Source organism: Rhinatrema bivittatum, chromosome 2, assembly GCF_901001135.1.
Source record: "Rhinatrema bivittatum chromosome 2, aRhiBiv1.1, whole genome shotgun sequence".
NCBI classification, from domain to species: Eukaryota; Metazoa; Chordata; class Amphibia; order Gymnophiona; family Rhinatrematidae; genus Rhinatrema; species Rhinatrema bivittatum.
This window is the reverse complement of record NC_042616.1, coordinates 614,923,249-614,944,761: the sequence shown is the minus strand read 5'-3', so window position 1 is coordinate 614,944,761 and position 21,513 is coordinate 614,923,249. Positions and strand designations below refer to the sequence as shown.

General features: G+C 45.9%; 1 protein-coding gene across 2 annotated transcripts in view; it reads right to left on the bottom strand.

Moving 5' to 3' along the window:
• Nucleotides 1–21,513, bottom strand: part of TTR (transthyretin) — a 52,573-nt gene that overhangs the window by 3,463 nt on the left and 27,597 nt on the right. For both annotated transcript variants that reach the window (XM_029591176.1, XM_029591177.1), the window contains exon 3: nt 12,634–12,769. In XM_029591176.1, coding sequence (XP_029447036.1) covers nt 12,634–12,769 — 136 coding nt within the window. The remainder of the gene's footprint in view (nt 1–12,633; nt 12,770–21,513) is intronic.

Here is a 21,513-nt window from a genome sequence, read left to right as displayed (position 1 = left end):
TGACAGCAAAAGATCGCAAGGCCAGAATGGAGAAGATGGAGCTTCTCTTCCGTGCTCAAACCCCGACTCCGTCCATTGCATCGACGTCGTCTGAACCGGCACTGTCAACTTCGCGCAAGTATCGACCACCGGCCGGTGACCGTCCAGCAGACATGACATCTCAGCCTTCGACACCTTCTACTCCCCCTTAGGACTGAGGGAATCGCAGAGAGAAACATCAACATCGTAAGTCTCCGGCCATCGAGGGAGCGAAGTCATTGACCTTGCCATCGTCCGAGCTGCCATAGGAAAAAAACCCCCGTCCAGAAAAGGCACCGACCTTTTCGGCGACCGGGTCACCGAGGCAACCCTCACCTGACAGGGGATCGGGAACCGCGACTACTCTTTTAATGGTGGTCCCCCCGGCTATGCCTCTGCCTCCTTCTTTTGTTCCGGAGCCGGGGCTGCTTGCTCCAGGTCTCTGAGAAGAACTGGACCGGATGGTTCAGGAGGCCATCGACAAGGCGATGCAATGACTTCAGGTTCCTCCAGCACTGACACCGGTACCGATTGTGGAACCGAGCACCGACCCAATTCCAGCAGTGTTGGCACCGCTGCTATCCAGGATGGAAGCGCTCATTGCTGCTTTTCCACCGATGGACCCCGGGTTACCGATGGTTCCGGTGCCCTCTCCACTTACTCTGTCATCGGAAGGAGAAACACCGTTCCGCATCCCTCCATCTGGAGTCCTGACTCAGCCATCGATGCCGATACGTCGCTCGCCACCGATCCAACCATTGGTGCAGATTCGTCTGTCGGCGCTACCGAGCCATCCATCGATGCCCTCGATGCCTGCGCCCAGGGCCGGAGGAACCACTAGACGAGCTAGGCCTGTGCCTAGGGCGCCGAGACTTACGGGGCGCCGTGGCAGGCAGCCAGCCCCCCCCCCCCCCCCCCGGTGATCCTGCGGAGGACCTGGGAGCAGTCTGCCGCCCCCGGGGCCTCGGCTGCCACTAAGCAAAATGGCGCCGGTGGCCTTCAGCCCCTACCATGTGACAGGGGCTACCAATACCATTGGTAAAGGCTAAAGGTCACGGCACCATTTTGCTTAGTGGCAGCTGAGGCCCCGGGAGCAGCAAATCGCCCCCTGGTCCTCCACAGGACCAACAGGGGGGATGTCGGGAGGGTGGCACTGGGGGGGAAGCAGGGCAAGTCGGGGGCTGGCTGCCTGCTGTGGCACCCCCTAAATCACGGTGCTTGGTCTCCGGCTGCACCGATCTTCCTTTCTTCGACCACGTGATCAGCTAGACTGTCTGCGCCGATCTTCTTTCTGTGTGTATGTGTGTATGTGAAGTATATGTGAGAAAGGAATGGTGCTTCTGTGTGTGTGTATGCGGTATGTATGTGAGAAACGAATCTGCCAGTTTAAAAAAATCAAATGTGATAATACATATACCTCAACTTTTGTGCTGGTGTGATTGAGAGAGACTGGCCAGAGAGGTGACGTGTGTGTGAGAGAGAGACTGATTAGGGAGATGACTGGTATGTGTGTGCTTGTGTGTGTGAGAGAGAGAGACTGGTTGGGGAGATGATTGGTGTGTGAGAGACAGAAACTGGTCCTGAGGGTGTGACGTGTGTGTGTGTGTAAGAGAGAGAGAGAGAAGAGACTGGTTGTGGTCCCTAAGGAAGAGGACTGTGAGGACAGCTTCAGCAGCTACTGCTGCTTCTGGTGTGGCCTGCAAGGGAAAGGAGTAGGAAAACTGCTGGAGAGGGTTTGTAAAGGTGACTTTAAGTTAATTTTTCTTGATTGACTTCCATTTTAATTATTGGGTAGTATGTGATGTGTCTGCTGTTTGAAATATTTTATTGGTGTTTGGTAAAGCTTTCAAAATTTGCATGAGTCTAATTATTGGATATTCTATTCATCAGCTGTTTTGAAATTATTTTATTTGTATGATTCTATAATTATGATTAATGATTTATATATATATTGATTTTATTGATTTGTTTCACGAGGAATGGTGAAATTTTTGTTTTTCCATTGTTACACTGTATAGAGTCTGGCGTGATGCGTTTTACAGTTCATTTTTGACTGCCCGTTTCTATTTATACTTTATGTGGCTTTATTCTGTATTTGGTGAGGGTCTGTCTCTGCTCTGTGTGTATAACCATGAGAAGAATGCTGGGCTGCAAAGAGAGAGGAATATCGAGTAAGAAAAGGGAAGTGATTATCCCCTTGTACAAGGCCTTGGTGAGGCCTCACCTGGAGTACTGTGCTCAGTTCTGGAGACCATATCTTCGAAGGGACAGAGACAGGATGGAGGTGGTCCAGAGTGGATTTATATTCAGATAACAACCAACAAAGACTGAATTGCACAGGCTGGGTAAACAAATAAGCGTGGGAATAGCTTGCTTATTACGGCAGTTACTACCCCTAACCAATTAAGCTAGATACTTCACTTAGAAGCAGTTCCAGCACTATTCTTTACATTAATGGCGGGGGTGGAAGGGAAATAGAACCAAAAGGTTACTAAAGGCCAAGAGTAACAGATAAGTATGAGAGAGAGAAAAAAGAAAAAAAAGTGTGAAAGCTTGCTGGGCAGACTGGATGGGCCATTTGGTCTTCTTCTGCCGTCATTTCTATGAGAGATTCTGCTAGCATATAGTGTCTGTATAGGGATCTATAGCAATCAGGTTTGTTTTGTTTCCTCAGTAGGTGGTGTATTGGTATTCTAGGACCCAGTGTAATATTTACTCTTGCTTTTTCACAGGTATTGTTGTTTGAGTCCTTGGTGTTATTACTGTTATGTTTCAATGGGATTGCAGTATAGATTTTGAGTGTCTTTTTTGTGGGGTTTTGTGTTAGTTCACAATGTGCCTGGCAGTGGAAGGTGTTTCTGCTGCTGTTACTGTGAGGTGACAGCAGAATTTGAAAATATCTTTTAGTATGATGAGCTGTAAGGGAAACATCCAAGCTCCATTGTTTGGGGGAATTTCAGTGGATGCACAGAGTTAGAGATCTGGAGGTGCAGGATTTATATTGACATTCTGTCCCTTCCTATATATTCCAGACTTCACTCTCATAGACATATAGAATTAGTTGAATGAGGCTATCAAATAATTTTATAGTGTGAAATTGGTCAGCTTTTTTAAATTACGCAGAAGACCCTTTGGACTTTTTTTTTATTAACACTTTTTTTTTTATAACCAATTTTAAAGCAGGATCCATGCTATAGAGGTGGGTGTGATGAAGAAATGTCATTTTGACTCCCCCCCCAATAATTCTTCTGTCTAGAGATGCCACTGATTTTCTGTGACCTTAAGCATTAGTACAAGAAGGATTAAGGGGGGATGCTGGAGAGACACACAAATGCATTGGCCCCCAGGTGCCGGAGACCCTTGGTGCGCCACTGGGTGCGAGTCATATGGGGCCGCAAGCGGTGGCAAAGAGGAGTGGAGATTTGGTGGGCCACAAGCAGTGCCCAACTTGCTTGTGACCCAGAAAACCACACAGTCAATGGGCGTGATCGAGAATGAGGTAGGAATCGGGGCCGAGACCGGGGGGTGGTGGTGCAACCCGGGGGGGGACGTGCAAGGGAGAAGGCTCACCTAGGGCGCCAAATCCCTTTGCACCGGCCCTGCCTGTGCCTTCGATGCCTTCATCGGTGCATCCAATAATTCCTCTGATTCCTTCTGAGCCTAGACCAGGACCTTCAGGTATCCCACCAACCCTTCCCCCTCTATTTCCTAGAGGGACAGGTGCTGATCCTTATGATACCTGGACAGATGATTCCTCGCCAGACACCGATGATTTACCTTCACCACCTTCACCCACTGAACGTAGGAAGCGTTCTCCTCCAGAGGACCTCTCCTTTATAAATTTTGTGAAGAAAATGTCTGAATTGGTTCCCTTCCAATTACAGACTGAATAGGATGACAGACATCAGATGATGGAGTTGCTCCAATTCCTGGATGCTTCCAAGGAAATAACCTCCATCCCTATCCACCAGGCTCTTCTGGACCTCCTCAAGAAGAACTGAGAACATCCTGGCTCCATTGCTCCAGTGCACAGAAAGGCTGACACTACCTATTTGGTGCAGTCTGCTCCAGGCTTTCAGAAAACTCAATTGGATCACCAATCTGTAGTTGTTGAATCTGCACAAAAAAGAGCAAAAAGATCAAAGCCTCATACCTTTTTTCTCCCGGGCAAGGATCAGAAGTTTTTAGATGCCATTGGTTGCCGGATATTCCAAGGCTCAATGCTCATCTCCCGGATTTCCACCTATCAGCTCTATATGACCCAATATAATAGGGTCATTTTTAAGCAGATACAAGATTTGACAAATACCCTGCCTCAACAATTGCAAGATCAGCTTCAAACCCTAGTAAACAAGGGTTTTGAGGCAGGCAAGCAAGCATGAGATCAGATCATCTTATGATATCTTTGACACTGCCAGTTGGGTATCTGCAGCTTCTATTTCGGCAAGAAGATGGGCCTGGCTCAAGTCTTCCGACCTTCGCCCTGAAATACAAGACAGGCTATCCAAACTACTCTGTGTGAGGGACAATCTGTTTGGAAAACAGATTCAGCGAATGGTGGCGGAACTTAAGGACCATCATGAGACCCTAAGACAGCTCTCTCTGATGCCTTCTGACTATTCTTCTAAACAGCCCTTCAGAAAGGACTCTAAAAAGTCATTCTTCTGCCCGAAGAAGTCCTACCCACCACCAACCAGATCCCGTACCATGAGACCTTTTCAAAAAGCACAGTCTCGTCAAACACGTAAACAAAAGCCACAAGCAGCTCCTCAACCAGGGCCTGCTTCAGGTTTTTGACTTCCACCTAGAGAGCAGCAGTCAGATTCCACTGCCTCACATACCAGTGGGAGGTCGATTGTGCCACTTCCACAACATATGGCACTCAATCACCTCAGACCACTGGGTACTGGTGATAATTACATAAGAACATAAGAAAATGCCATACTGGGTCAGACCAAGGGTCCATCAAGCCCAGCATCCTGTTTCCAACAGTGGCCAATCCAGGCCATAAGAACCTGGCAAGTACCCAAAAACTAAGTCTATTCCATGTAACCATTGCTAATGGCAGTGGCTATTCTCTAAGTGAACTTAATAGCAGGTAATGGACTTCTCAGGGTTACCATCTGAACTTTCTCTCTGTGCCACCAGACTCCCCACCTCTACCGATGTGGAGAACATCCGATCACTCCATCCTTCTGGATCAAGAGGTCTCCCTCCTTCTCCAGTCCAAGGCAATAGAACCCATACCCTACTCTCAGCATGGCCTAGGGTTCTATTCCCGATACTTTCTAATCCCCAAAAAATCGGGAGGCGTTCATTCTATCCTGGACCTATGGGCCCTCAACAAGTACCTCCAGCGAGAGAAGTTCAAGAAGGTAACCTTAGGCTCGCTTCTTCCTCTTCTACAAAGAGGAGACTGGTTCTGCTCTCTGGACCTCCAGGACGCATACACTCATATTGCGATAACTCCATCTAATCGCAAATACCTGAGGTTTCTAGTAGGCCCCAAGCATTATCAATACCGAGTGCTTCCATTCGGCCTAGCATCTGCGCCACAAGTCTTCACAAAATGCCTCATAGTAGTTGCAGCCTTCCTCAGGACCCAAGGTGTTCACGTCTACCCCTATCTAGACGACTGGTTAATCAGGGCTCCCACTCAGCAACCTGCTCTGTCATCCCTCAGTCTAACCTTACACACTCTAATTTCATTAGGATTTCTCATCAATTACGACAAATCCTACTTAGTCCCATCTCAAAACTTGTCGTTCAATGGGGCAGACTTGGACAACTTGCAGGCAAAGGTTTTTCTGCCTCGACAGCGAGCGCTCACTCTCATGTCTCTTGCACACCAGCTGCAGTCCCAGCAATCCATGACTGCTTGTCACTTTCTCATCCTTCTGGGACACATGGCGTCCTCAGTGCAAGTCACACCAATGGCACGATTGGCCATGAGAGTCATGCAGTAGACTCTACGGTCACAATGGACTCAAAGTGTTCATCCCCTGTTGACCATGGTCCATGTAACCGTCTCACTCAGTCAGTCTCTTGCCTGGTGGAGGCATCAGACCAATCTCCTCCAAGGCTTGCCCTTTCAGGCTCCAGACCCTCAAATAACTTTCACCACCGATGCTTCCAACCTCGGCTGGGGAGCCCATGTGGCCAATCTGCAGACACAAGGATCTTGGTCTCCAGAGGAAGCCAAACACCAAATAAATTTCCTGGAGCTTCGAGCAATAAGAGATGCTCTCAAGGAATTTCAGGATCACCTCTCAAATCAGGTTATCCTGAACCAGACGGACAACCAGGTGGCCATGTGGTACATTAACAAACAGGGAGGTACGGGCTCCTTCCTTCTGTGTCAGGAAGCTGCACATATATGTGCAGAAGTTCTCTCCCATTTGATGTGCCTCAGGGCCACCTGGTTGCCAGGAGTGGACAATGTGTTGGCAGGCAAGCTGAGTCGCATCTTTCAACCGCACGAGTGGTCTCTCAAACCCTCGGTGGCAAATTCCATCTTCCAACAATGGGGATATCCTCAGATAGACCTCTTTGCATCTCCTCAAAACCGCAAAGCAGAGAACTTCTGCTCTCTCATTCGCAGCAAACGCTCTCAGCCCAGAGACGCATTCTCCCTCTCGTGGACAACAGGTCTGCTATATGCATTCCCTCCACTTTCTCTTCTCTCGAAGACTCTCGTGAAGTTACGTCAGGACAAGGGAACTATGATCCTGATAGCACCTCACTGGCCACGCCAAGTGTGGTTTCCAATACTGCAGGATCTCTCCATTCGCAGGCGCATTCCCTTAGGGATGGACCCGCTTCTGATCACTCAAAACCACGGGTGCCTGCACCATCCCAATCTTCACACCTTGTCCCTGATGGCATGGATGTTGAAAGGTTAATCCTTCAGCCACTTAACCTTTCTGAACCAGTTTCCCGTGTCTTGATTGCTTCACGGAAGCCTTCCACGAGAAAAGCTTACTCTTACAAATGGAAAAGGTTCATGTCATGGTGCTCTTCTCAGTACCCTTGACCCCTTTTCCTGTCCCATCATAAAGTTTTTGGACTATCTCTGGCATTTATCAGTCAGGTTTAAAGACTTCTTAGGAGTCACGTGATGTGGTGAACTGGGGTAGACGTGTCTAACCCGGCTCCAGGAGACAGGCCCGGAATCCCTTAAAAATCTCGGACATCCGCCCTGCATTTATACTAAACATTTCTCAGTGAGTACCGCCTATGAATATCGACAGATATATGAATAAATCGCCAGCGACCATGCCCGCCAAACTTTCAAAAAAGGACAAGGAGAAGCCCAAGTCTGCAGAGGACAAAATGGCCGCCAGTGCTGAGAAAACACTGTCGGGTTCGGCTATGGACTCTTCAATAGCGGCGATAACAACGGCGGTTACTGAGGCATTAGCGGTCAAATTAGATAAAATTTCGGAACAACTTACAACCCTGCAAGGTGCTTTTGCCGAACTGCCGCCCCGTATAGATGCTTTGGAACACCGCATGTCAGCAGCGGAGGATGAACATCTAGCAGCTGACGGCCGTTTGAGCACGTTGGAGAAAACAATTCAGCAGCAAGAAGAAAAATTAGATGAGCTTGAAAATCGCTCACGGTGCAATAACCTAAGGTTTGTTGGCATACCGGAGGCTATCTCGGACGCTGACCTCGCGGGTCAAATTGTGAAATGGCTCCTGGAAGCCTTGGGCCTATCAGACCAGCTGGGCGCCATGAAAATTGAGCGGGCTCAACGTTTGGGACCGCGCCTGGAGTCCCAACAAAGACCTAGGGTGGTTATCGCTCGTTTCTTGGACTTCATGGACCGGCAGCTAATATGGCAAGCATCGAGGAAGATACCATCTCTGCAGTTCCAAAACCTGCCGGTAAAAATCTTTCAGGATTTTTCTGCTCGGGTCGCTGCTAAACGCAAAGAATTTGGCCCTTTGCGCTCCCAGCTTGCAACCAAACAAGTGCGTTTTGCTCTTCAATATCCTGCGAAACTTCGTATTTGGAATAATGGGCAGACTAAGGCGTTTGACACGGTATCTGAGGCACAACGCTATGTAAAAGAATCGCTGGCAATTGTTTCTACCTGAGAAGGCACCGTGGAGTCACTCGTTCTGCTTACCTAATGCAGGGTTCAGTTGCGCTCCAACATGTTTGACTACGGTTATCATACTGTTACCATGTTTGTTATCATAGATGTTTCTTCAACAGACCTCATATCATCACGATCTACCTACTATTTTAGTAATGGCTAGTTGGTATTAGTTTACTGACACTTAATATTTTGAGGTTCAACTTGCTAAATGTCCGGGTCCTGTCACCTGATCACATGCATTGGCTCCAGCTCTCTTTTCTGAGGGCATACACGGAGGATGGTTGTTTGTATTAGTAGGGTCATGTTAGTAATGGGGTGGGATGGGAGGGAGGAGGTACGAAAGACAGACTGGCCGAAGATAGATAGAATTTTGTCTTCCGGCTTTGTCCAAGCAATAGTGGGCTGCAAAGTATGGAAAGAACTCCAGATGGCAGCCCTGCAAATGTCAGGAAGTGGCACCAATCGCAGGTGTGCTACTGAAGTCGCCATGGCCCTCACAGAGTGTGCTTTAACATGGTCTTGAAATGGAATGCCCGCTTGCTGATAGCAAAAGGATATGCAGTCCGCCAACCAGGAGGAGAGAGTCTGCTTACCCACAGGCTGCCCTAATTTGTTAGGGTGGAAAGAGACTAACAATTGAGTGCTTTTCCTGTGGGCAGCTGTACGGTCTAGATAAAATGCTAGAGCCCGTTCACAGTCAAGGGTATGCAGAGCCTGCTCTCCTGGATTGGAATGGGGCCTGGGAAAAAAGGTAGGTGGTATGATGGATTGATTGAGATGAAAATCCGAAATTACCTTAGGTAATTTAGGGTGCGTGTGGAGTACCGCCAGGTCCTGCAGAAGTTTTTTGTAAGGCGGATAGGTAACTAGGGCCTGTAATTCACGAACTCTGCGAGCTGAAGTGATTGCCAAAAGGAAAATCACTTTCCATGTGAGATATCGAAGTTCACAAGAGTGAAGAGGCTCGAATGGTGGTTTCATGAGCCGACCCAAAACCAAATTAAGGTCCCAAGAAGGGGCCGGAGGACGCAGTGGAGGCTTGAGGTGAAGCAAGCCCTTCAAGAAACGTGTTACGAGGAGTTGTACTGATATAGGAACATCCCCGAAACCTTTATGGAAGGCGGCTACCGCACTGACATGCATTCTGATATAAGTCGTCTTTTTTTTTGTGTGCAATTATTTTTATTGGTTTCCAGGCAAAAAACATGTTAAACAAAGCATTACAGTGGAAAGCATTCCAACAAGTATACAAAGATAAGTCTACTTAGAAATATGCTTACATCCGTACTATGCACTCATGGAAAACATCAGGCATATAAAATATAGTATAGTATAGTATAATCTATTACAAACCAGGAGATAAAGGAGTTGACCTCCTACCAGTTGTGGTCCCCCCATCTCAAACAGGCTTTCCTATTGACCACATTCTAGGAAACCCCCTTCCCCCCCCTCCCCCCCCGTTCCCACCCCACCCACAAGACACCGGTCAATGTAGATTCAAGAAGACATCAAGAATACTTAGAGGAGTACTTATATATCTAAAGTATGAGCTATCTAGTATCAGGGATCAGGTATCACCAAGGGGCATTTAGCTAACGTTCATCCATTCCACGCATGAGCAGTATGGAGCTGTATCCAGGTCTTACAAAGTTCCGGGGTCTATGGAGGCTGCAAGTCTCCTTTCGAGTGAAGCAGACTTGTAAAAGGAGACCAGAGCGCTTTAAAACAATCCTGTTTGCTCTTGGATGAAGCAGTGATCGATTTACGTTCCAGTAAGTATAAGTCCATCATGGCGTCCCTCCATTCCAAAATTGATGGAGGAGTTGTGAGTATCCAGTGGCGTAGTATTATCCGTAAGGCTATCAGACGACTCTTATGGAAGATGAGAGAGGGACCAGATGAGGAAGAGACCGTGGATGGATTGGGTGGAACGGTATTGGTACTAGTCTTGCACCGTATGCCCAAAAGGCAAAAGGCAGCATTCCAAATGTCCCTGATGCAGCACGTGGCTCAGAATGCATGGGCTTCTTTTCCTGGAAGTGTCCCCCCCCCCCCCCCCCCCCCCCCCAAATCAGCGGGGTTTTTTTTCCCCCCATCAGAAGGCAGCCACGACCCCAAATGAGAATGCTGCGACCTCATTTGGGAATCGCTGCTTTAACAGCTGCTAGATATGGAAAGGAATTTTCCCTTGCACCCATCCGCGTGCCGGATAGAAAGGCTTGACGGGCCGCATTCTGGCCCGCATAACATGTACTTAAAGGGATACACTCCAAGAGACAGGCCCTCACCTAATGTAGAATAAGTGACCACACACATTAGAAAATGTGCAGACAAAAGCTGAAATAGAGACTTCCAAGAAATCAGACTTTGCATGAAGTGATCTTAGGGACCTCTCCCACACACACATAAGTTCTCACTCTCACATGCTCTTTCACATACCCACACACACACAAGATCTTACTCTCACATACACCCAGCCTCCCACTCTTTCTCTCTCTCTCTCATTCACACATTCAGGCTCTCATTCTCTCATAAGCACATACCCAGGTTCCCATTCTTATACACACACACGCAGGGCCTCTGCCAGCCACCAACCACCACCCAACTTCTTCTACTGCCGTGGGGATGGGATCCTGTGATGCCTTGCTCCATCAGGCCTCTTATGGTGTCGGGCAACACTGACTGGGGTGTGCCTGAGCACAATGTGGGTGGATCCCAGGCCCACCCATGGCTATGCCACTGCTTTCAACATTTTTAAATTTCAGAGCACACTCAAGTTTGCTTGATCCTCAAGGCACACTACATACAGAACCTAATTTCACCTTCTCACCTGTCCAGCAGGATCTCTCCCTTTTCCCCTACCTATGCCCAGCATCATCCTCTCCCCTGCCTAGCATACCCCTTTGCTCAGTCTGGCCTCCTCTTCCCAGCAAGCTCATTAGTAGCATTTTCCTACCTGCTCTTCCTCCTTCCAAGGATAACATCTATTCTTTTGTCAACAAGGGCAGTGATAGTGCAATGACCATCTTTTGCCAGTAGTGGCAGTACAGGGGCCTTTTCACCAGCTCCTGCAGCCCACAAACACCTGCATGTTGGCCTTTCCCTCTAGCAAGCAAGACTATGGCAGCCTGCTGACCACTTCAGGTACCACAGGGACACAGCCACCCACAATGCAAGTAGTAGCTGGGGGAGACCACTGACCAGCTAGACCAGCATGCCCGATCCACTGATAGGTCAATCTGCCCCTGGTCACAGCACCGACACTGGATAGGCATGAGAGAGGCCATGAGGTCCAATCATTCCAGACTGCGGTGGAGAGTGGAAAAGAAGTGATAGTGTCTAAAGTTGGTGTGCACAGCACACCCCTTTTTAAAGTTGGTGATGCCTGTAACTACTGTGCACTATGGATGCTAGGCCCCTGATTCTAATTAATACAAAATGCAGCAGCGAGATTGATCACAAGTTGCTTGTGAGAGGAGCACATAACACCACATTTGAAAGAAGACTATTGATTACCTGCATCATGTTGATATATACAGGACCCCCTACTCAGTATCTTATATATGAATGACCTTCTGCAGCGATATTGCCCCGCCAGATCACTCAGTTCTGAAGATAAATCTGTTGATTAGCCCCTCACTTAAAGAGGCTTAGATTACAGATGACTTGTCAATGAGCTTTCTCAGCTGTGAGCTCTGTACTATGGAATACTTTGCCACAAGAAATAAAAGATGTGCTTGAATTATCAGACAACAATAAGAAACTAAAAACATATCTAAGCAGGCTTTCTCCATCTCACCCTAAGTAATAACTACAGTCAGGTGACAAATCTAGTTGCTTTGTGGATTGGTGTACTATTTTGTTTTATAATGTTATGTCTGTTTGTTGTAGAGTGTGTATGTGTTTTTAATCTAAATTGAATATTCTTATTGTAATCTGCACAAGATAGCAAATGTTAAATGTAACAGAATATACACTTTTTAAATAATTAAATACCCTTTTAATACAGCGCATGCTAGTTTTTTGTGCACACTTAATGGCCTTATCAAGCACAATACCTTTTACTGCAAGGGTCCCCAAATCTGGTCCTCGAAAGCCATAAACCAGTCAATATGCAGGAGATATATTTGCATGCATTTCCTTCATTAGATGCAGATAATGTCCCATGCATAGTCACTTTGGAAATCCTAAAAATCAAACTGGATGATGGCCCTTGAGGACTGGATTGGAGCCCTCTGCTTTAAGGCATTGGTCCCTGTGTGATCACTCTCTTTTCATTTGAAGGCTAGATGATGTGAATCACAGCAGTACACAACTGTGAACAGTGAGTTCATTTCTGTATATATATATATATTTTTTTTATTTTTTTTTTTGCTTGATTCAGAGCACTCAGTGACTCAACCAGCAAGTGGATTTTACTCTCTTTTTCAAAAGGCTCATTTTTCAGACAGAAAAAAAAGAATGTGAAGCATCAGGATTAAAATAAATCCACATTGTGCCTACTTACTTCAGCATATTCATGAAATGCAGTAATGCCCATTGTCTTCCAGTAAGCCTTTGTCTCAAACACAATCTTGTACATTCCTTTTGTAAACTGTTCATCGTTTGTCAGAGCATGAACCTCTCCAGATTTGGCAGTTTTCCTATGAGAAAATAAAAGTGAAGTAATGTTTCCTATTCATGTAGTAGGCATGGATGAGCAATGGCAGCTCCTAAGTTGCATCAGTATTTTGTATTATCAGACTCCTGAAACACATTTAAACATCCTAAAAGCCTTTTGCATGTCTGAATACTGACACCCGTTTCACAGAGAAAATGCAAATTTGTGAATAATGTTCTGTATAACCACAGAAAAGATTTAGATTGGGTCATTACATTAGGGAAGACTTTGGCATAGGCAGGTTTATGACTTCTCAAGTTTATCGGGAGCGTAGTTTTCTCAAAACTGCAATATTAAAAACTTATAATCAAAAGTTATTTAGGGACTTTAGAAAATAGATATAACCATATCCTATGTTAAAAACAAACATGAGGCTCTGAATATCTTGGAAAAGTATACATATCTTTTTAAATGCATTATTATACCGGCCTCTGCCTGAAATAACTTAAATCATTTGAGCATCATTACAATGTGCATGATTCATCCTTCTGATGTTACACCAACTCCATTGGAATTAACAGGGAAAGAGAATACTTAAAAGAAATATAGAGGGAGGAAGTGACATCATGGTCCAGGATGGATGCCTGAACTGAGAGCTCAACTAAATAACCATAAAAAAGCCAGATAATCCATGACACAGACGTCCCTAAAATAAGCAGTCAGATCTATAAGCGTTGCAAAGCATGGCAATCTGCCGGAAAACTGCCAAGATTATTTTGGCCCAGGAGAGCCTGGTCTGAAGCACATGCTGAAAAGTGAGGCCTGGTGGGAACAGGCCCCATTAGAGAAGGCGAGGAGAGAACAATAAGAACATAAGATTTGCCATAGTGGGTCAAACCAAAGGTCCATCAAGCCCAATATCTTGTTTCCAGCAGTGGCCAATGCAGGTCACAAGTACCTGGCAGGATCCCAAAAGGTCAATAGATTCCATGCTGCTTATTCCAGCAATAAGCTGTGGGTTTCTCCAAGACCACTGTTATGTTGTGGTCTTGGAGTGTCCTATTTAGAGGATACCTTCTTAAAAAATTTGGGACATTATGGGTTAAAAAGGATGTAGACTCCCTTAAAAGAGAAATCCTGAGGTTCATTAGTGAGCTGAGGGGATATATAATTGAAATCAAGAACTGGATTGATGAGGCTGAATAGAGAATGGACAAGAATGCAGAGAAAATAGAGGAGGTTCAAAAGCATATTAAAGGTGTTGAACTGGCAAATAGGAAATGCTAGATAAGATGGAAGACCTAAAAAAAATTGGTCAAGGTGCAATAAAATATAAATTTGGGAAATGCCATAAAAAAACGAATGTGTGGACTGTATTGAAATGGTCACAAAAGTTAGCAGCTGGCAATGAGCCTCCCCTGGAACCGATGTAGGTAAAAGTCCGGTGGGAGCACAGAGCCACAATGGAGTATTGTTGCTTGTTTTCATAACTTTCTGAGTAAGATAGAGCCATAAGTAGCTTCCTGTGGGAAGATCATAGGCTGGAAATATACAGCGACTTGTTGAAAATTACTATGAGAAGGAGGAGGGAATGGAGAGAGATTATAACCAAACTTAAAAAAAGAGAACATGAGATATCAATGCTGCATCCTTTTGCCCATGATAAGTGGAGAAACTTCACACATAAGAATGGTAGAAAAAGCAGAAGAGCACTCTAAAAAGTGGGGCTGCGGTTTGGCCTAGATAACTCACCAACCATGGAAGTAGAACAGGGCCTCGCAACCTATTTTATGTCATGGAACACTCTGAGTTTGCTCAATCCTTGTGGAAAACCAAACCAAATTTTGCATAAGCCTCAAACCCCTCCCCACCGCCAGCAAGCAGGATCAGTTTTAGATGCAGAGGATTCCTACGTGGGAATGAGGAACGTTGCCCTTCAAGACTGGCAACACCTTCCATAGCAGGCGGAGGAAGGTGTCTCCCTGGGAGTGCCGTGGTTGGTTGCATCCTTCATAGCAGGGGAAGTCGCCCCATCCCCTTCTGACATGCAGTGGTGCCTTATGTGACCACATGGGTGGCACACCCCTAAAGTTAACCCTGCCAGCACATTTTACTTGTTGATCTGATATCTGAACATGTGGAGCCAGCATTCAGATGTCAGATTCAAGCCAGCAGAGGAGGCACACACACAAGTAAGAAGTGCTGCACTCATCTTACCAGCGGGAGGAAAGGTCGGTAAGATTAACAAGGGTTCTGGTGGCTGTATCTGGGACATCTGTTCCCAGTTCTCCCTGTTCCAACACCTGCCCCTCTCAGAACTCCATCTGCTCTTTATAGGATTGCATCCCCATCCCCTCCTGCTATCTGGTTCCCTTCTCCCACAATACCCACAACCTCTCTAGCTCTCTTGCCACTCCCCATCAACCCCACACTGACTCTCCCCCAACTAATAGCATCCCTTCTTACCATTACCCCCTCTTCTCAATCATTTCATTTCACTCATCCACTCATGTGTTCTTCTATCTCCTGCAGTCTGACTCCCAATTATCCTCTCATGCTCACCAAGTCACCTTCTCTCTGATTCATTTTCATCACCAATCATCCCATAGCATAATCTCCTCTTCCCCCCAATATCCTTCTCTTGTATTTTCTCTTTTACACTTTCCCCCATCACTACTCCTGTCTCTCACATACATACCCTACAACACTGCTTATTAGGGGTGTGCATTCGTTTGCAACGTATTGGCAATCCGCAACGTATAGGGCTCTATTCGTTGTATTTGTTGCGTCGCGAAACGTATCTCGATTCCCACAAATACAACAAATTCACTGAATTATTCGGCCATCTAAAGGAGTGAATTTAAAGAAAACCCCCACCCTCCTGAGCCCCCAAGACTTGCCAAAAGTCCCTGGTGGTCCAGCAGGGGTCCGGGAACGATCTCCTGCACGCGGGCCGTCGGCTGCCAGTAATCAAAATGGTGCCGATAGCCTTTGCCCTTACTATGTCACAGTGGTTACTGGTGCCATTGGTCGGCCCCTGTCACATGGTAGGAGCACAAGATGGCGCCGGCCGTCCATTGCTCCTACCATTTGACAGGGGCCGACCAATGGCACAGGTAGCCCCTATGACATAGTAAGGGCAAAGGCTATTGGTGCCATTTTGAATACTGGCAGCCAACGGTGTGAGTGCAGTAGATGGCTTCCGGACCCCCGCTGGACAACCAGGGAGTTTTGGCAAGTCTTGGGAGGGTGGGGAGTCGTAGTTAATTAAATTTTAGCTGGGAAACAAATAAGAATGGAATGCATGAACGGATCGGGGGCCCCCCTTGCCGAATGCAATGTATCTGCCCCCCGACGAATACGAATACCGAATGTAACGTATGCGGTCCCTCTGCACATCCCTACTGCTTATCAGTGTGCCTCTCTCACATACCTTTCCAATATATCAATCACAATCTCTGTCACCTTTTCTTCCCCTTCTTCAGCTCTGGCTTTTTCTTACACACACCCGCCATCACCCCTTCTGCTGTACCCCAACACATCTCTGGTTCTTTTTACACCGTTCTCTCTATCATTACCTCTGACTTTGACACATCTACCTCCCCCCCCCCCCCCATGGTTTTCTCACACCCTTCTAACCCCTTTCCACCTGCTCTCTGGCACCTTCCCAGCAGTACCCCACCATACACTCGCACATAACGCCCTTTTCTCCCCCCGCAACATGATTCTCATGCATCCCCTTACCCTAGCTCCTTCTCACTCCTGTTATTCCCCTAAAACCTCTGTCATCTCACTGGTGGTGTTCTGCTTCCGCAGCATATGTACATGTTTCTTCAGTATGCTGACAGCCTGTGTCATCTTTAGATATTGCTTAACGTAGAGTATCTGCATGTTGTAGAGCTCTTTTCCCTAATTGGTTATTGTTTGGATGCTTTTGAATTCCCTATTTGCTCGCTCTCTCTCGATGTAGATATAGATAGATATCTATATGTATGCCTTTCTCCTCGTCCTCTTGATCCCTTGACCCAAGGAATGCCTGGGACAGTTTATTTCCTACAGAGACTTTCAGTTGGGAGAAGGCTTTTGGCAGACTAACAGCTTGTTCTCATCCTCTTTTGGGCTCTTTGCCACCATGGGGACAGAAGAGGGAGGGACTCATCTGTGTTCTGCAATATCTGACTTAGTCTCCCACCTTACCCTCCTGTCCCTGCATGCCAGGAGGGGTGGAGGGAAACAGAAGTGGAGGGGCTGGATTAGGGAGCAGTGTGACTCTGCTCTATCTGTACCAGGTTCACTCAATCCCCTCCTGTTCCCTACACAGGACAGGAGGAGAGGAAGTGACAAGAGAGGAAGGATGAATTATGGAGCAAAGTAGCTTTGCTTTCCTCTGATCTCTTTACTCTAGTCTTGATCCATACCCTCCAGTTTCTTACATGCTACCTGGGAGGGAAGGGGTTGGAGCAGGAAATAGAGGGTTACTTTCTGCTGCCTGAGATTCACTGGCTAATAGAGTTAGGACACATGTAGCTGCTGCCACAATCATGACACAGGAAGCAGTTTCCCACAGCACATCAACGTACTGTGCACACCAGTTGAGAAGTATTGCAGTAGGAGACAGAATGATGGAGACCTTGCTCCTGAGTTGGAATTTTTTGCATTTGTAGTGGGTCCCAGAGGTGAACCAAAAATCCAAAAAGAGCGCTGGGGAAAACAGAGCAGAGAGCAAGTAGCCTGTCAGTTATTAACATTCTGGAGGAGGACAGTGAACAATGGGAAGCTTCCTCTTCATCCAATTAGACCAGACATATAGGTTGTGCCCACTGACCAGCAGATGGAGACAGAGAACAGGCTTGCTGACATCATCCCTTATAGGTATCCTTGCTACCCTGAGCCTGCCAGTATTCTCTGTCTCCAGCAGATGGTAGGCGAGCATTCCATCCTGTAGCTCCAGCCTGGCTGAAAAGTAACAAGTTGAGCACTGCTCCTGATTAAATCTGTGTCTTCTGTTGGTAGTTCCTGATCTGAGATTGTTGATTTCCTTGCTCAGTAGAGCATGGTAGGGCTACTGGCTTGGCGCTCTCTCTCCCCCTTATTTTCCCCCTCCCCTGGTCTAAGCCTCTACTCTATTCCTTTTTGCCTGCTGCTGCTAAGGGATGATGATAACGGGTTTTTTTGTTTTTTTTTTAAAGAAGCAAGGCACTTAGTGCAAGTTGAGAGCAGGACATCCGGGCCTCCTTTCTATAGTGAAAGGCTCCAGGAAAGGCAATGCATGGGCAGGAACATTCGCAGACAGAGCAGATGAGTTTTTGGGGGCTGTATTATTAGTCTGTTGTTTGCGCTGGCTGCAGCAGACCTGCTGCACAACTCGAGCTCGGGAAAAAGTTCAATTTGTGCAGCCAGTGTAATGTAAGAGAGCCATTTCTGGAAGGCACTTTCAAACCGTGCCATGGCTGTTTTGAGGCAGATGCAGTGCAGGAAGACAGAAATTCCTCCTCCCCCAGGGTAAGTCAGATGTAGTGGGAATTTCTGCTCCAATGTCTCCTGTGGCAGGCATCACCGCTGCAGTGGCTATTTTAGTGCTTCCCAACCCTCTCCTGCAGGCACACCTAACCTATCAGGTTTCCAGGATATTTATTTATTTAAGGTATTTATAATTTGCCTATCCACAGTACTAGGTGGGTAACAATTTTCGCAATTAAAATTATCCAACATATAAACAAATTTAGAGTATAACAATTGCCGACATCTATTGACAGTCACCATGTTAGCACATTCAAAGGTTCCCACACTCAGGAGCTGAGCCTTTTTCAATGAAAAGGAGGCTCTAGAACGAGGGGTCATGAGATAAGGTTGAAAGGGGGTAGATTCAGGAGTAATCTTAGGAAATATTTTTTTCCAGAGAGGGTGGTGAATGTGTGGAACAGCCTCCCAGTGGAAGTGGGATAAATACAGGGGATCTCTAAGGAAATTATGATAATTATAATGCTAAATTAATTGGACAGATGGGAGACTCTTTGGGCCATGCGGTCTTTTTGCTATCATGTTTCTATATTTCAAATTAAAATGCAAAACATCTAAAAAAAAACCCAACATATGTAAATACACATTGATAAGACAAAAATAAATAATTTAAATTGGACATGAAAACCTTGCTACAAATCCTAGATTACCGTGCTTCTTATATAAAATGATATACATTTCAATTGTCCCATATTGCCTATTCTTTTTTTTTTTTTTATTAACCAACTGAGCCAGCTTCCCTCACAAGAACATCTGCATAAACCATCATTGTCGTATCTGGCAGGGGACATCCTGACTAATATAGCCTGAGAAGAGCATGCCTCAGCTAAAGTCTATCTATCTATAAGCCTATTGAAATAAATAGACCTTTAACACCTATTTGTAATGAATATGCACGAGAGAGGTTTGCATATGCCAGGGCTCAATCTATGCAACTTTGTCTCATGCATGTTCATTGTGGCAATTCTGTAAACCTGACTGGATAGGTGTGATTTTAGGAGAGGATTGGGAAACCCTGTGTTAGAAGCAATTGCAGGGACTCCAGTTCTTGGTGCCGCTGAGCAGGAATCCTCTGCGGGAGCATTTTCTGTGGCAGCTATGGGGATTTCTACAGGGGTTTCTCCAATGGAGGCTTCATAGGCTGCTATATCCTGGGAATTTTTAAAGTGCATGAGGTTAAGTTTTAAAATCTGGCCCATTATGTCCTTGAATGCGAGAGGGTTGAACACCCAGATGAAAAGGCAATTATCTTTCAATAAAGCAATCTGACGGAGGACCCCAGTCATGCCAATACAGGAAACACGCCTGTGGAGAGTAGGTGAGACTACTACACTTCAAGGGATATCCTCACATTCTCTCTGCATCTCCAGTGTAAAAAGCAAAAAGGGTGGTGTTGGAGTGCTGCTCTGAAGAGAGGTGAATGCTAATGTTTGGGAGGTTATAAAAGACAAAGAAGGCAGATATATTTTTCCAAATGTCAGAATTCAGGAAAAAATAATGATTACTATTGTTAACATATATGCACCTAATGTAGAACAAGTGATCATTTTTGACAATACAGTGGAACATGTCACAGGGCCCATTGTAAAGCAATACATACCAAATATTAATATGACAGAAAATAATGCTTGGGAAAAGACAGTCAGTTATAAGTCAAAAGCCAACCTATACAGTGCCATTTTGAGCTGTGTTATGAAGGTTTTCAGACCCACTCTTATGTGTCATTAGATCTCAGTCAAAAGATTCCATAGGCTTGGAGCAGCTATTGAAAACACACAGGCCCTAGTGACAGACAGATGCCCCTGTTGACAGAACAACCAACAGATGCCTTTGAGAAAATCTCAAGGAGTGTGTCGGTTGATACAGTCTCAATAAAGCATTGGCCCAGGATGAGGAATCCGTGTTGATCAATTTGTGCACCATCATTCAAATTTTATATTAAATTCTATAACGAAGAGTTAGCTAGTGTAAAGTGATCAGGATTGGGGTAATGTGTTTGTAACAATTCATGCCAATCAGCTGTGCTGCAGAGTTCTGTAACAATTGTAAAGGTCTCACAGAAATGGCATTTCAGTAATCTAGTAATGGCGGGATTAAGGCCTGAATGACCAGGTGAAAATCAGAGTGCTGTAGCAGATATTTAAGACCACCGAGGACTTGTAATTTTAAAAAGTCCAGAGTGGGTTACAGATTTCATATGATGATTAAATTTCTTTGGGCTAGTGGTTCGCTGGAGAACTCTAAACTCTTAAGGTGAATTTTAAAAGCCCGGCACGCACATCAGTTAGGGGATACGCGAATATATCTGACAAGTGCGCACACCAAGAGGATTTTAAAAGCCACCCAGAAATGTGCATATCTCTCACTGCACGCATAAAAAAAGTTTTTTTTTAAAAAGGGGCAGGGGGTGGGTGTTGTCTGGGTATGGGTGTGTCAGGACTTGGCTAAGAGATGTGCATGTAAATAATTGTGTGTCCTTGCACAGGCTGGGGTCACCTGCCACATAAAATTTTACTTCTGCTATGGATGGCGTGTAAGTAGTAAAACAAAATATAGGCAGATCAGCAGGATTTTAAAGGTCGCTGCTAACAGGGGAGAAGGGAGGCTATTAAAATGGGCGTGGGGGGGAATTGGAAAACCTATCCCTTAACTGAGCGAACTGGGAATAAACAGGTAAAACTGGCACTGGCCTGCACACCTGATTAAAAGTTACTGTCCCCCATATGCGGATTTAAAAAAAGGTTTGGACAAGTTCTTGGAGGAAAAGTCCATAAACGGTTATTAACCAGGTAGACTTGGATAAAGCCACTATTTATCCCTGGGAGTTAGCAATCTGGGATCCTTCTACTATTTGGGATCCTGCCAGGTACTTGTGACCTGGATTGGCCACTGTTGGAACAGGATACTGGGCTTGATGGACACTCAGTCTGACCTAGTATGGCAATTTTTAAGTTTATTAACATTTACAATGATATAAGATCTTTTGATAATTTCATATTTGAAAATTTCTTTGTGATATTTCTTCACGGAGAGGGTGGTGGATGCCTGGAATGCCTTTCCGGAGGATGTGGTGAAGACCAGAACTGTGAAGGACTTCAAAGGGGCGTGGGATAAACACTGTGGATCCATAAAGTCAAGAGGCTGCCAATGAAGAGTGGGTGACTCGCCAGAATGATGGCTACTGCCTGGAGATAATACCCTTATTCAATAAACATACATATGCTTACTGTGACTCCAACATCGCTCTAAGCTTCAACAGCAAGAGGA